The sequence below is a fragment of the Leucopleurus acutus genome (assembly GCF_964270905.1).
Source record: "Leucopleurus acutus genome assembly, chromosome: 19".
Taxonomy (NCBI): Eukaryota; Metazoa; Chordata; class Mammalia; order Artiodactyla; family Delphinidae; genus Leucopleurus; species Leucopleurus acutus.
Window position 1 is genome coordinate 26,308,011 of NC_139161.1, and position 16,355 is coordinate 26,324,365.

The following is a 16,355-nucleotide window of genomic DNA, read 5'->3' on the forward strand; positions in this document are numbered from 1 at the left end:
TTCAGTTCATAACTTTGCCTCATATTTCATGGAGAAAATAGAAACTATCAGACCAGAAATTCTTCCTCCCGACACTTAATTTCAAGCTTAGTTGTATCTATACTCATATTCTTATCTTTGTCATTGATTTTTAGTTTAATCCATTGTATTCAGAGGATAGACTCTATGCAATTTCAAATTTTTGAAATTTGTTTATACTTTATGGCTTAGCATATGGTCTACTTTGGTAAAGTTTTTTTTGATTGGTTTGTTTTGTTTTCGTTTTTTGGATTTTTTTTTTGGCTGCGCCGTGTGGCTTGCAGGATCTTAGTTCCCTGACCAGGGGTCGAACCTGAGCCCTCAGCAGTGAAAACGCTGAGTCCTAACCACTGGACTGCCAGGGAATTCTCTGGTAAAGTTTTATAAACACTTGCAAAGAATGTGTATTTTGTATTTGTTGGTTATAAAATTCTATACATGTCAGTTAAGTTGAGTTTTTCAATTGTGTTGTTTTTCTGTATCCTTGATGTTTTTTGCCTAATTGTTCTCAGTTGCTGAAAGAGGAATATTAATTAATCTCACTGTCAGAATCCTGAATCCTATAAATCAATGAGAAAAAGATATTTCAATGTCCTTTGAAGGCATTCAACCCAATAGAAATATAAGGAAAAGACTTGAACTTCACAAAAGAAGGTGCCTGGACGGCAAATAAGCTTATGAAAATAAGCTGTTTAATATCATTGATCATCAGGGATTTGCAGATTAAAAATCACTATGAATTAATTGCCATCCCAACCAAAAAGGCCAAAATTAGAAGACTGACCATGTCAAGTGTTAGCAAGGGTGTACGACACATGGAAGTCCCATGCATAGCTAACGGGAATAAACGTAGGCACAACCACTTTAGAAAAGTATTTGGGCAGTATCTTTTATGGCCGTAAACATACATATACTCTGTCAACAAGCAAGTCCTTTCCTTGCTATTTACCCAAAAAAAATGAGTGCATTTGTCCGCCAAAAACCAAGTTCAAGTATAGTCAAAATTCATAAAAAAAACAGAATGTCCACCAATAGAATAAATAAATCATGTAGTCACACAATGAAATGCTACATGCAATGAAAATGAACAAACTACTGCTATGCCACAACATGGATGAATTTCATGGACGTAATATTGATCAAATACATACAGTACGGCACTATACATATGAAGTTCAAAAACAGGCAAAACTGATTGATGGTGATAGAGTTCAGAATAGTGTTTACATTGGGGAAGATATTGACTGGAAAGGAAGCACACTGGAGCCTTCTGAGACTGTGGAAATAATCGGTATCTTAATGGAGTGGTTGATTATGTGCATATGTACATATGTAAAATTAATTGAGTGTATAATTAAGACTTTGCACTTTATTGTATGAAATCACATCTCAAAAAGTAGATAAAACAGGCAGGACTTCCAGCTATAACTTAGTGAGGAGATGAACAAATCCTTAATCCCAAAAAGCAACTACGAAGCTTGACAAAACCATTTCAGCCTTAAAATCAACTATAAGGCATGCAACAGTCTGAGAGAAGTTTATATTTGAAAAACTGCTGAAATTCAATAAGAACAGTAGGAGTCTGTGGTGTTCTTGTCAGGACTTTTCCCATTCCCTTCCCTCAGCTTGGTTGGCATGGAGGTTTTGCCTCTGTGGGTATGCCATAAGGGCTGGACTTTTTGATGCTGCAGTTGAAGGGAGCATACTCCTTTTGGGTAGTGGATGATGCCCATGCTCCCCAGTGGCATTGTCAGTAGAAGTGACCATCTGGCAGGGGATGAGAGAGGTGGGCCAACCGCTCTACTAGCCTGAGGTGTGTTTGTGGTTGGGGTGAGCATATTGCCGGTTGAGCCTGCGTGCGTGCACAGAGTGGACATGACAGGGCTCAGCAGAAAGTTAAAGCCAGGACATACTTGAAAATGTCCTGAACTTTAAATGTGGTACTCTGCCTTACACACAGACACATGAACGGAGCACAAAAGCCTTACTGGCCTCAGGTGTTTGGGTATAACCCCTGCCTAATCACTGGCTGACATTTAAGTTTTGCAGACATAGAGGTAACACCTTAGGAAGGAGGTTGAAACATAAAAGCACATGATAAGAAGAAATTGAGCTGAGGCATCAGTGATTGTACGCTTTGGGGGAGAGAGATTTCACAGATTTAGCCCAGGCAAATTATTAAGCCAAGAAAGAAAAACAAACAAGCAAGCATTAGTAACAACAGCAATCTTCATGGGTAAAAGAAATCAGAATCCAGAGTTGATACAATAAATTGTTTAATATGTTAAGTTTTCAACAAAAAAATAATGAGATGTGAAAAGAATTAGGAAAGTTAGCCCATATTTAGGAAAAAAGTCAATATAGACTGTCTCTGAGTGTCTAGATGCTGGATTAGCAGACAGACTCTTCAAATCAGGTATCATAAATGTATTCAAAGAACCAAAAGAAAGCATGTTTAAAGAATTTTTGAAAAGTATGACAACAATGAATCAATAAATAATATTCTCAGTAAGGAGAGAGAAATTTAAAAGAAGCAAATGTCACCAAAGAGGATATACAGATGGCAAATAAAGATGTGAAGAGGTGTTTAAAATCACTAGCTATTAGGGAAGTGCAAATTAAGACAGTAAGTATTACTATACAACTGTCAGAGTGCCTAAAATAAAAACTAGTGACAACACCAAATGCTTGCAAGAATGTGGAGTAATTGGAAAACTTGTACATAGTTGGTGGGAATGTAAATGATACAGCCAGTCTGGAAAATAATTTGGAAATTTCTTATAAAACTAAATATTTACCATATGTTCCAACAATTCCATTCCTAGTTACATACCCATAAGAAATGAAAGCATATGTTCACAAAAAAACTTGTACATGAATGTCCGCAGCAACATTATTCATAATAACTATAAAGTGGAAATAACCCAGTATCCATCAACTGATAAATGGATAAACAAAATGTGGTATGGCCATACAGTGGAAAATTATTTGGCCATAAAGAGAAATGAAGTATGGATACATGCTACAACATTGAAAACATTATGCTAAGTGAAAGAAGCCACATATGATATCATTCCATTTATATGGAATATCTAGAATAGGCAAATCTATAAAGACAGAAAGTAGATTAGTCATTGCCTAGGACTGGGGAGGGGTTTGGGGGAAATAGGGAGTGTCTGCTACTGAGTACAGGGTTTCTTTTGGGGGTAATTAAAATGTTCTAAAATTGATTGTGATGATGGTTCACAACCATGTGAATATAATAAAAACCATTGAATTATATACTTTAAATGGCTGAAATATATGGTATGTGAATTATATCTCAATAAAGTTGTTAAGGATTTTAAAATGAGATTAGCAAGGTCACAGGCTATAGGATCCATATACAAAAATTAGTTGTATTTCTGCATACTAGCTAGCAATGAACAAGCAAAAAATTAAATTAAAAAAATTTTATTCACTATGGCAATGAAAATAATAAAATGCTTAGGAATAAATTCAACAAAAAAAAGTATAAGACTTGTACATTAAAAATTATATTACTGGGACTTCCCTGGTGGTCCAGTGGTTAAGAATCTGTCTTGTAATGCAGCAGATGCTGGTTCGATCCCTGGTTGGGGAACTAAGATCCCACATGCCACCGGGCAACTAAGCCTGGGCGCCGCAACTACAGAGCCCACGTGCCACAACTAGAGAGAAGCCTGCGCACTGCAATGAAGCAAAAAGGCTGTGCACTGCAACTAAGACCCAACGCAGCCAAAAAATAAAAATAAAATAAAATTATATTATATTGCTGAGAGAAATTGAAGAAACTTAAAGTCTAAATACAGGCATACCTTGTTTTATTGCACTCGCTTTATTGCACTTCACAGATAATTGCATTTTACAAATTGCAGGTTTGTGGCAACCCTGCATTGTCAGATGATGGTTAGCATTTTTTAGCGATAAAATCTTTTAAAATTAAGGTATGTACATTTTTTGGTAGACATAATGCTATTATTGAACACTTAGTAGACTATTGTATAGAGTAAACCTAACTTTTCCATGCATTGGGAAACCAAAAAATTCATGTGACTTACTTTATTGCAATATTCACTTTATTGTGGTGGTGAATTGTGGAACCAAACCTGCAATATCTATGAGGTATGCCTATAAATGGAGAGACAGTCCGTGTTTGGAAATTGGAAAACTCAATATTGTCAAAATGGTGATTTTCCCTAAATTGATCTTTAAATTCACAGTCCATGTCAAAATCCTAGGAGGATTTGTTTTTTCTTTCTAGAATTTGCCAAACTCATCCTAAAATTTACATGGAAACCCAAAGGACCTAGAATAGACAAAACAATTACGGAAAAGGAAAGCAAAGTTGGAAGACTTAACACTACCTGATTTCAAAAACTGACTGTAAAGCCACAGTTATCAAGGCTGTGTGGCATTGTTAACAGGGATAGGCATATAGATCAGTGAATCACAATTAGGAGTCCACAGCTAAATCTATTTATATATATGGTCAGTTGATTTTCAAAAGAGGTACATCCTTGATTCAAGATTTCTTTGCTTGGAAAAGCCCCAGTGTAAAACAGTCTCTCACAGTGCGTGCTGCAGTGTAACTCAGACTGCCTTGCAGTCAGGCTAGCTAATGCATCACAGTCTGCTGGATAAACTGCTACGTCATCCTTGGTGCTTGGCATGTTACAATGTTGGGATCAGTGTGGGCTTCTAGTTGGATTTTGTGCCAGGTACGTGTCTACTTTGGACACTCTCTTTTCATGTTAGATTAAAATGAGGATGCTTTGAATTTGGAGGAATGAATGTGGCTTTTTCTTTCTTTTGTTCTAATATTACAGGAGGATTGGGAGCAGCATCCATAAAAGATTAGAAACACTAGCTTTGTTTTGGATCTGGGTGTGCTGTGTTAGTGTTTGGTTGTTTTAGAAAGATCACTTTGGTGAAAAGGAAGCACAAACTTGATTACTGAGAGTGACTCTGGTATATTTTCTGATATAATCAAGTGCAAAATAGCCTGCTTTATTCTATACGCAATGCTTTGCTTTTTGAATGTTGAACTTATATAACAAAGGCAGAGAGTGATTCTCTTTTGGGAACTGCCTACATCTGGCAGTTAGATGTGTGTAAAATTGAGCTGCTTCTACATCTGTGGTCACTGTAATTGTTCTGAACAAAGGCTTCAGTGCTCTGTTTTTTGAGACATGTTATCCTGAAGAGACATAAAGATAGGAGGACTCCTCTGCATCAGCTTCTTTAAAGGAGGAAGCAAACTTGACTGACTTTATCAGACGTTAGCGTAGTATGGAAGGAATGATGCAGAGTGGTACAGGCCAGAAACCAATCCAGGACTTCCATTTTTTATTATGCCTAATGGTCATATTGAGTGAGTGTCCTGATTGAGTCTTTTCACCTTGGGTCACCTGAATGTCCTAAGATCAAGGTTTGTCTTAATCATTTATCTTCTATTTGATTTTTCATCTTTCATCTGTGTTCCAGGTCATTTGTGTACTTCTGTTTTGGAGGGTTTCCCTGGAAGGTTAATAGGTTCTCAGCATAGTTGGCCTCAGATAAGAATTAACCATTTGTATTCAACATTTTGGTGAGAAAGAATTTTTCTGTGGTGCATGAATCAGGTTAGATATGACTCTGGTGGATTATACCGTTCCTAATGACTTATCTCAGGAAATTGTGATTCTGTAGATTCTAGCTGTTGCAGTCTTTTCTGCCTTTACAAGGGAGCAGCATCCTGAGCAATATCTACTTAATTAAAAGCTAAAACAGGACTATGTTACTGTATAACATTCAGCCACCATTTATTTATTTAAGTGATTTGTCCATCTGTGGCAAATTTGCTTGCATAGCAATAGATGTGTCCCAGTAGTTTTTTAGGCAGGGTTTTTCTTCCCTGCTTAAACTGGATTAGACCTCTGTGTCTAAAATATTTTTCTGGGCCTCTTTTCCTTTCAGGGATTTTATCCACATCTTCTCCTTATCCCATTTGTACCAGCTCCAGTCTTATTCTCAAATTTTAGTGAATAAAATCTTAGTTTTTGTTGTTTTTTAAAAAGGTGTGTGTGTGTGTGTGTGTGTGTGTGTGTGTGTGTGTGTGTGTGTGTGTGTGTGTGTGTGTGTGTGTGTGTGTGTGTGTGTGGACACCACTACTCTGGCCTGAGAATTAGAGCTGTGACTCCCACATTATTCAAAGTTCCTCAGTAGTGGCATGTTTCGTCCTTTTGACTGGCTTTCTTTCTCTCCTGACCTGCTCTCCCCACTCTTGGAGTCGGAAAATCAGTATTATTTGTTTTGATTGGATCTCAGAAATTACCTACTTAGGCTGTGCTGTCCTCCTCCCTCTGGATTTCCTGACCCCATTACTTTCTTGGCATAGTTGTCCTTGTAAACTTTGTCTTCTTTTTGCCCTGGGCCCTCCCTGTCATGTGCTCCTGGCAGCCTGGAGGGGCCGTGGAGCTTTTCTCTGGTGACTGTCAGAAGAAAGTGACCGTTGTTGAAACACGTTTGCTGCGGCTAAGGCAGAGCTGCTGAGATCTACTTTCTAGTTATACAAGCTTTTATATTTCTCCCCCTTTCCTCTCAGTCCCCTTGGGAAATCAACTAATTCTGTGTGTGGGCCCAGGGTAGGGAGAAAATGCAAACAGGAGGGGAAGTATGGAAATTGGGGACAAAGTACACAAAAAGACTGTAGCTTGAGGCCATCAGGAATACTCTACTCTGACTGAAGCAGGGCCAAGAAGTAGGCACAGTATGTCTTGTCCTCCTGGGTTTTAAGCACCTGCAGCAGGAGGACAAACTACGGCTTGTGTTTACAAGGCCGACATCTGAAGAAAAAGCCTCCATTCCTTTGCCATCTTGATATGGAGGATTCTGCGGAGGAAAATAAGGAGATGAGATATTACATGCTTCGAAGGTAAGTTTTAGAGTGCCATATCTGGGCAATATATACCTTTAAAAAACAATAAGACATTGACAGCTAAGCCCTGGAATTTATGGGCAATCTGATTTGATGATTTTCTTGTGTCTGTAGGAAACTTTTTTTTTTTTTAAGGAAATGAATTAAAACGCTCATATTTGCTCCTGGATTTCTAAACCTTTATTTTACACTCAGAATTTGAACCAAAGATACCCGAGACCATGTGTGACATTGTAGCTGCGTTGAAAACAAGCACCCGTGCACAGACCTTGCTGTGTGCTGGTCTTTCGTTAAGGAATCTCACTTAGTCTGTGCCAAAGTTGCTCACTGTTCTTGGCTGGTTTCTCAAGAGTGAAGTCTCTTTATCTATTTTGAAGGAAAATATCAATTCTGTGTGGTAGGTAGCATCCTGTTGAAGGTAGTTTTGCAGAAAACTTTTTTAGACTCTGTCTCTTGGACCAGGAAAGGTGGCTGCTGTCATTGTCCCGGCGTGTGACAGTAGGCAGCCAGACTGGAGGTGTTGAGAGTGCCAAGCTCTCCTATCCCGAATCTTTCTTCTTCCTGCTGTTAGAACTCACGCTGAAGAAGAAATGAGTCAGGGCTTCTTCAGAACTCTTGCAGGTCTGTGCCTCTCCAGCAGAGGGTCGACGTAAAAGACCTGAATGATTTGCTGGATGGCAGTCATTAAGGGTCGCTTGCTTGTATTTGCAAACTGGAGTTTTTATTTTGATAAAAATTACCTGAAAATTAGGTATAGTATAGAAAATATACTATAAAATATACTATATATGGAAAATATAGAAACAAATGAAAAACACTGATTTGGCAAAATGTGTCTTTAAAACAGTCATCCTTTCCTTTTCCTTTTTACTTGACCTCTTCCATCCTTTGGGGGTAGACCAAACAAATCTTCCACTGAGAGTCAAATAAGTAAAAAACAACTGGTATATTTTAAATATACATATTATATATTGTTTTATATATAATATATACTTATATATTTTGTATATTTTAATATATATACAATAAAATGATTTATATATGTATAAATATAATAAATATAACTTTGGTTTATTATTTTATATATGTAAAACAAACATATATACAAACAGAATACCCATACACATATATATATTAATTACACACACATACACAGTTTTATTTTGTTTTTCTGTGGTTAAATACATTAGGTGATCTGTCCATTTTTTTCAAGGAGACATCCCTCCTGGAGCAGTCTGTCCTCCAATTTGAACAATCATCTAGAGAATTCCCTTCTCTTCTGTGTTGGATCCTCTATTTCTTGCATTCCTTGTCTTCCTTTATCTTGGTTTATTTCATCTTTTGGGAAGACAACATTCTCTGGTAGCTTCCTGAGAAAAGCTAGGTGAGAGGTAAAGATTTTGAGATCTTTTCTATCTTTCCACTTGATCCTCTTGTTTTTAGCATGGTGCCTAACTTCTGAACATGGCTATATGAAGGATCCCATCTATTTTTTTAAAATCTTTTTTAAAATAAATTTATTTTTGGCTGCATTGGGTCTTCGTTGTTGCACGCAGGCTTTCTCTAGTTGCAGTGAGCGGGGGCTACTCTTTGTTGCGGTGCGCGGGCTTCTCATTGCGGTGGCTTCTCTCGTTGTGGAGCACGAGCTCTAGGCATGCGAACTTCAGTAGTTGTGGCACGCAGGCTCAGTAGTTGTGGCTCACAGGCTCTAGAGCACAGGCTCAGTAGTTGCGGCACATAGGCTTAGTTGCTCCGCAGCATGTGGGATCTTCCCAGACCAGGGATCGAACCTGTGTCCCCTGCATTGGCAGGCAGATTCTTAACCACTGTACCACCAGGGAAGTCCTCATCCCATCATTAAAAGTAAGGTATATTTCTGTTTTTCTCCCCTCTTTGATTACAAGTGACCCTCAGGGCATTCCTTTGTTATCTCTAAACTATTGATTAAAACATATGAACAATCCCTTCCCCACCTTAATTTTATCGATTAAAGATTTTGCTTCCCTTTTTGTCTTAAACTCAGGCATCTCCTTATTTATCCTAGGTTTATATCTTCTCTGTCTCTCTCTCCCTAAGAAACTGAAAGTTGATCTCTAGGGAGTATGTGTGTGTGTGTGTGTTTAATCTCAGTGTATAGAATTATATAACCATAATTTTTGGTTCAAGACACACTCATTCGTCCATATGTAACCCACTATTATTTATTTATTTGGTTACTTATTTAGTAATTTTAAAAATAGTGTAAAAAGGAATTTGAAAACCCACCACTTAAAGGTTGATCCTTGGCCATCACCTACATCTTTCTAACCATATGGTCTCTCCTCCATAAACCTTCTCCCTGCTTTCCCCACCCAGGTAGTCATTTCCCTTAATCACATGTTCATCACATTATTTTGTTTCTCTGTTTACATAGTTTTTTTGTGTCTATATGTATGTCTTAAAAGTATGTATATTTTAGTTTTTAACTTTATGATCTGTTTTTTGTTTTGTTTTGTTTTTTTTTGCAGTACGCGGGCCTCTCACTGTTGTGGCCTCTCCCGTTGCGGAGCACAGGCTCCGGACACGCACGCTCATCGGCCATGGCTCACGGGCCTAGCCGCTCCGTGGCATGTGGGATATTCCTGGTCCGGGGCACGAACCCGTGTCCCCTACAACGGCAGGCGGACTCTCAACCTCTGTGCCACCAGGGAAGCCCTTTATGATCTGTTTTTAATTTTATAATCTATATATAATATTTGGGAGCTTCTTATATATTAATCATATATCTATACACTTGACTAAGGCCTCCTATTATTTCTAATAATTTGCGGAATCTTTTGTTTTCTATGTAAATTACATCATTCACAAATAAATATAATTTAACTTCCTCCTTGGCAGTCCTCAGGTCTCTAATGTACTTATTAATTTTTTTATTTTATTGCACTTGCTAGGAAATCCAACAGTTTTACATTTATGGATTTTCTAAAATTAAACCATCCTTGCTTACCTGGGACAAACTCAAGTTGGTTGTGGAGTAACATACCTTTTAACTAATATTTTGCCTATCCTTGACCCAACACCTATTTAGAATATCGTCTTTAGGAATTTTGCAACTGTGGTCATGAGTAAAGCGGCCCTGGACTTCCCTTTCATGTAACATCTTTGTCTGGTTCTGGTATCGGTATTACTCTAACTGGGGAGTTTTACTGCTTTTTCTACTGTCTGGAAGTTTGGTAGGCTACGATTCTTGAAAGTTCAGTAGAACTTGTCTTTTAAAACCATCTGGGGCTTCCCTGGTGGCGCAGTGATTAAGAATCCACCTGCCAATGCAGGAGACACGAGTTCGAGCCCTGGTCTGGGAAGATCCCACATGCCGCAGAGCAGCTAAGCCCGTGCACCACAACTACTGAGCCTGCGCTCTAGAGCCTTCGAGCCACAGCTACTGAAGCCCACAGGCCTAGAGCCCATGCTCCGCAACAAGAGAAGCCACCACAATGAGAAGCCTGCGCACCCCAACAGAGTAAACCCCGTTCGCCGCAACTAGAGAAAGCCCGCACACAGCAACAAAGACCCAACGCAGCCAAAAATAAATAAATAAGTAAATAAGTAAGTAAGTAAATAAATAAATACAGTAAAAATAAAACCATCTGGACCTGGTGTTTCTTTGTGGGAAGGTTTTAATCATACTCTTTTATTTTGAAGAGAGAAATTACTTGAGTGCAAGGTTAGAGTGTAGGAGAAAGGAAGGAAAAATAGAAATAGAAGAAAGCAGCTGTCTGTTAAATAGTGTATAAAGGAGTTTATTTACTATATCCGTTATCTCATTCAGTCCTCAAAACACCCTTTCAGAAGGTCTATCAGTGCTATGAGTCAAGGTCCAGTCAGGGAAAGAGAAACTGCATTAGGTATTATAAACAAAAGACATTCAATTGTGAAAATTGGTTACTTGGGTGTTAGAAGAATAAAAGAACAAAAAAGACATGCTGAGGTAACCCAAGGTTAATATCTGCAGGAAGCAGCTACCACCCCTCGGGAAGAGGTAGTATTCCCAGAACCTACAAGCTTGGAGATGGCCCGAGGTGCTTGGAGAGGGGCTGGTGCTTGGACCTCTGGGAGTAAGCTTTGAGTAGCTGGTGCTCAGATCCCTGAGGAGGAGGCCTGGCCTGACAGGTGATTGATAGGCCCAGGCCGGGTAGCCCAGAGGATGAGTGAGCATGGCAGGGCTGGTACTCTGACAGCCAAGGAGCCACAACCCACTGCTCCTTGTCCTTCTAAGGGAATGCACCACGGCTATTCCTGAATGCTGAAAGATGCTAGAGACTGGAATTAACTCTGTTTTCCTGTGGAGCAATGCTGATAATAGCTGGAAAATAAGAAAATCCCTTTCTCTCTCTCTCTCTCTCTCTCTCTCTCTTTTTTTTTTCTTAAACCCTTCTGCCTTCCTATTGGCGGAATCAAACAAGTTTGCATGGTGTTAAGCCCTGTTGTCATAGAGCAGAGCATAAAAGGGTGGGCTTGGAGCTGAGAGACAATAGCTAAAAACCTAGAACAGTGAATACCATACGTATTTACAAAGAGAAAAGTGAAACTTAGCAAGTTTAAGTTATTCGGTGAAGATCTGGAATTTAAAGCAGGCCTGTGCTGTTTCCACCACTATCTAATCTAAAACATCATTGATTGTTAGAGGCATGATTATTGAATGTACCACTGAGAAAAAAAATTCTGCCAATTAAATAAAGCACATCATCAGTTGTAAGATACATACCAATTTCAGAGATTTTAAAAAGCTAAAAAAAAAGTTATCTTAAGGTCAATGTAATATGGTTTATAAATAAATTGCCTTGTAAATAAATTGTTTTTGGAGTTGTTGATTTTGAAACGTCTATGGAATATCCAAGTAAAACATTTAATAGGCAGTTAAAAATGTGGAGTTACAGCTCATAAGAAAAATGGAGGTTAGAGATACAGAGGTGAAGGTCATCTGTGTGTCAGAATCATAATCCAGAAACAGGTTTGCTAACTGTTGTGGGTTGTTTTTTTAAGTTTTAACAGTCACTCTGAGTCTGTTATTTATACCATCTCATTTTAGTCTGTTCTTTGCCTATCTCTTTATGATGGCATCTGTTGGTAAACCTTAATATTGTCTTTTATTATTCAGGAACACTTATTTTTTTTCTTGAATTTCCACAAGCAAAGATCATTTTCTTTTCTCTCTTCTCTATAAAAGCTATGTTGTCTGCAACCATGCAGTCTTCACAAGGGTGCAATTGGAAGTGCTCTTATAAGTCCGATAGTGAAAAGTAGGTCTCCAGGGGAGATAGATGATGTGAAGAAATCTTATCTGTACACTTTCATGATTTCTCTGTTTTTACAGGTCCAGCATGTCTGGTTTGCACCTAGTAAAGCAAGGTCGAGACCGAAAGAAAATAGACTCACAGCGAGATTTCACTGTAGCTTCTCCAGCAGAATTTGTTACTCGTTTTGGTGGGAATAAAGTGATTGAGAAGGTAAGTTATAACCTGCTAAATTATTTTTTCAAAAGCACATGAGATTTAATGCCTAGATTTGTTGTCTAGATTTGCTCAAAACCGATATTTAAATTGAATTTCTGAGACTGCAGAATTATCCTTTCTGCCTCCCTAGCATCCTATTAAATAATTTCACTATTTTCTGTAATATGTATTTACCACTGGCAATTTAGTCATAACTAAGTAAGAAGATGAGGCAGCACCCATAAAGCGCTTTTAGAAAGATCTTGCTGTTTTTATGGGGTTGAGTTGCACTGATCTGAGAGGGTATGAGAAATTGATTAGCTTGTGGGGTGGTGGTGAGGAGGTAACATGTCATAACACTCGATTTAGAGCTAAGGGAATGGAGAGAGTTTCAGAACAGAAGGCTTCAACAAGTTTGATACAGTGTAACCTACTGGGTTCCACCAGGAATTTGAGATGTTTAGAGGGAATATACCACATGAAATACTTAAAGAGATTACAGGTGTTTTGAAATGTTGTGAGTTAATCTGTGTCACTTTTATCTAAACCATATGGGAGCTGAGAGAATGACTTGGTTGAAATAGCTTGCAGTGATTAAAAGATTAAAGGATGGGGACCTATATTCTCTGTGCTAAAAATGTTGCTTTAGCGGTACACTCCTGTTAGTCTTCCAATGAGTAGAGATTACATGTCTCCCAACCTATGTTATCCTCAGGGTGATGATTGCAAGACAGGCAAGGAGGTGAAAGGTTTGTTTAACAGAGAAGTCTCGGGATCATTGATCCTTCTATGCTTTTTCTTGTGACCGTTCTTTCTGGGGCGGTCTGTACAATTCTAAGGCGTTTGGATTCAGCATTTTGGAGAGAGGTGGTGGTTAGTGTAGGCGTTCTTATACATGTTCAGGACTCTGTGCCTTGTTTCACTACAACAGAGAATAGTGCATGACACTACACTGTTGAATCTTCCTCCAGCCTTATTTATATCCATCTTCCCCCTGACGTTTGTTTCTTCTATTCCCTAAAAGTAGGTATGGTAGAATAATTCACAAACTCATAAGATTTGAGTAACTGATTTTCCCCTTCAAGAAATGAAGTTAGAAAGGAGTAAGTTTTAGCTGGCACATATTGAAGTATTTGCTTAGCTAACATCTTAAAATATCCCTTGATCATGTGGGAGTTGGTTCCTAAATGCCTAGACCAACAATACAAATTCCTAGTTGAAACTCTGGCTTTTCAGAGGAAGATCTACACAAGTGATTTCATCTCTTTTCCTCTGTCTTTGCCTGTCTATTCTACCTCTCTCCAATTCCCATGTTCCCACTCTACCAGGTTCTCATTGCCAACAATGGCATTGCAGCAGTGAAATGCATGCGGTCTATCCGCCGGTGGTCTTATGAGATGTTTCGAAATGAGCGTGCAATTCGATTTGTTGTCATGGTCACACCTGAAGACCTGAAAGCCAATGCAGGTAAGTTATGAACATTAAGAAAACATCATCCTCAAGCATAAAACATTGAATGGCACAGCCTTCAAGGAGAAGAATGTTAACTCAGGGGGATTCCCAAACCCAAGGATTTCTCTTTTAAAAAGTGTCAATAGTAGGCATAGACAAGGATTGTATTATATTTAACCTCAACGTAGACGCCTGTGTTCTAAGTAAAAATAGGTAGAAATTTAACCAAAGTGTCGATATGTGTTTTCAGTGTTATTTGCTAAGCCACATTCTTTAGCATGTGTCAGTAGAAACGTTTGGAAGGAAATGCTATTTACCTTATGAGTTACATTGAATTTTAGAGCATTTTAAGGTTAAGATTGTTTTTTCCCCTCCTCCTGGGAGGGGGAGACCTCTTGGGACCCAAACAGGTTTCACTCTGCAGGCTCTTTGGCATATTCTCTCTGCTTAGATGGTTTTCCATCTGAGAGAGGCAGATAAAGAGTATTGGTGTAGCTGAGAGGTCGTGGCTAGTCCTTCCTCTTTATACTTTTTATCACTAAAGTATAATCTCTAAGACAGAGTACCCACAGATAACATTAGCTCTTTATTTTATTTTATTTTTTAAAATTTATTTATTTATTTTTGGCTGCATTGGGTCTTCGTTGCTGCATGCGGGCTTTCTCTAGTTGCAGTGAGCAGGGGCTACTCTTCATTGTGGTGCGTGTGCTTCTCATTGCGGTGGCTTCTCTTGTTGTGGAGCACAGGCTCTAGGCGTGTGGGCTTCAGTAGTTGTGACACGCGGGCTCAGTAATTGTGGCATGCGGGCTCAGTAGTTGTGGCTCGCAGGCTCTAGAGCGCAGGCTCAGTAGTCGTGGCACATGGGCTTATTTGCTCCATGGCATGTGGGATTTTCCCGGACCAGGGCTCGAACCCATGTCCCCCGCATTGGCAGGCGGATTCTTAACCATTGCACCACCAGGGAAGTCCAACATTAGCTCTTCAAAGGGCTGTCTTTTTAAAGCTATTTTGGTCTTTATATGTGCTCTCTATATTGAGACAATGATATTAAGACTATTCCTAAGGAGTAAGGGTTATGATCTTTAGAAATGAAGAAGGCACCAATTTATTGGAAAATAGATGTTATATGAAATCATTTAGATTGACCCTTCAACACCTCTCAGCTGCAGTTTCGTATATGTGAAAGGAAAATCATTTTACTGGATAGTTGTAAATAGTCTATTTTACTGGATAGTTGTAATGATGAAATTGTGTATAATAAATGTAAAGTACCTTGCATGATTTCTTTTTCCTTGTTTCTCCTTGGTGCTCCTATTAATTCATTTATTCATTCACTCAATGAACATGGAGACCCACAGTTTAATAAGATATGATCTTGCTCTAGGAAACAAATAATTTCAATACAATGAGGTAAGTGCTATAATAGAAATATGCACAGGGTACTGTGGAACACAGAGATGAGCCATCGTAACTCTGGCCCCTGCTCTTGGGTTAAGGGTTAAGAGGGGTAACAGGGTTAAGAGAGCTTTCTGAAATGGGTTTTACCTAGCCAAGAATGAGTAAGAGTTAGTGAAGCAATTAGGGGGAAGACAAAGGTATTACAGGCAGAAAGAACATATATGCAAATGTTTGAAGGTGTGACACAGTGGTTTCTGGAAACTGCAAGTGTCTTGTTAAAGTATAAGACATGATCTAGTATTTGTCAAGGATGGTCTTGTTTTTCATGTTAGCACCATCAACAAAGGCAAAATAATAGATAATATAGTAATAAGAGCAAGGTGGAGTATTTTTTGGTGGGGAGACAGGTTTGGAGTACATGTGATACAAGAAGATTCTAGAAGTCCTACAAAAAATTGAATATATCCTTCTAGAACTTAGAAATAATGAGAACTAGAGATTAAGAGTGTACATTATCAGCAAATATGTGATAGTTAACACTACCTCCTGAAAGATCAGATAGAAAATGAAGAGAAGAGAGTTAAGGATGAAATTTTATAGAAGGACAAAATTTAGGGATAGGCTCAGGAAGATAGGCCCATAAACAGTGTTGAGAAGAAATGGTGAGAGAAACAGAAGAGAAAAGCAATGAGAAAAGAGAATTTCAATAAGGAAGGCTCAAAGGTGTCAGTAGTCCAATAAAATAGGAATCAAAATCTGTCTGGCGATTAGCTAATCATTGGTAACCTTTGCAGAAATAGTTTTGGTGGAACAATGTGAGTATGCAGACTAATACAGGAAGATAAGGAATGAATGGGATGAGACATGGAGACAGCCAATGTGGACAAGTTTTTTGAGAATTTTGGATGAGAAGGGAAAAAGGAAAGGCAGTAACTGAAGAGAAATTTGGGGTCAAGAGATAATTTTTATTTTTCAGAATGGAAGAGACTTAGAAATGTTTCTGAGAGGAAGGAGCCAAGGGCAGGGGTCGGGGCCGGGGGGTAGCAGTACACAAGAGAGCTAGAGGAGATGGAAGGGGA

The 16,355-nt window shown here is 38.6% G+C and overlaps 1 protein-coding gene across 7 annotated transcripts in view; it reads left to right on the plus strand.

Annotated features, from left to right (window-relative positions):
• The window catches only part of ACACA (acetyl-CoA carboxylase alpha), a 208,601-nt gene that overhangs the window by 79,149 nt on the left and 113,097 nt on the right, over positions 1-16,355 (plus strand). For 6 of the 7 annotated variants that reach the window (XM_082861297.1, XM_082861299.1, XM_082861296.1 and 3 more), the window contains 2 exons: positions 12,309-12,441; positions 13,755-13,893. In XM_082861297.1, the coding sequence (XP_082717423.1) occupies positions 12,309-12,441; positions 13,755-13,893 (272 nt within the window). Of the gene's footprint in view, positions 1-10,306; positions 10,541-12,308; positions 12,442-13,754; positions 13,894-16,355 lie in introns of those variants that run through there. The other variant, XM_082861298.1, reaches the window with a different exon arrangement.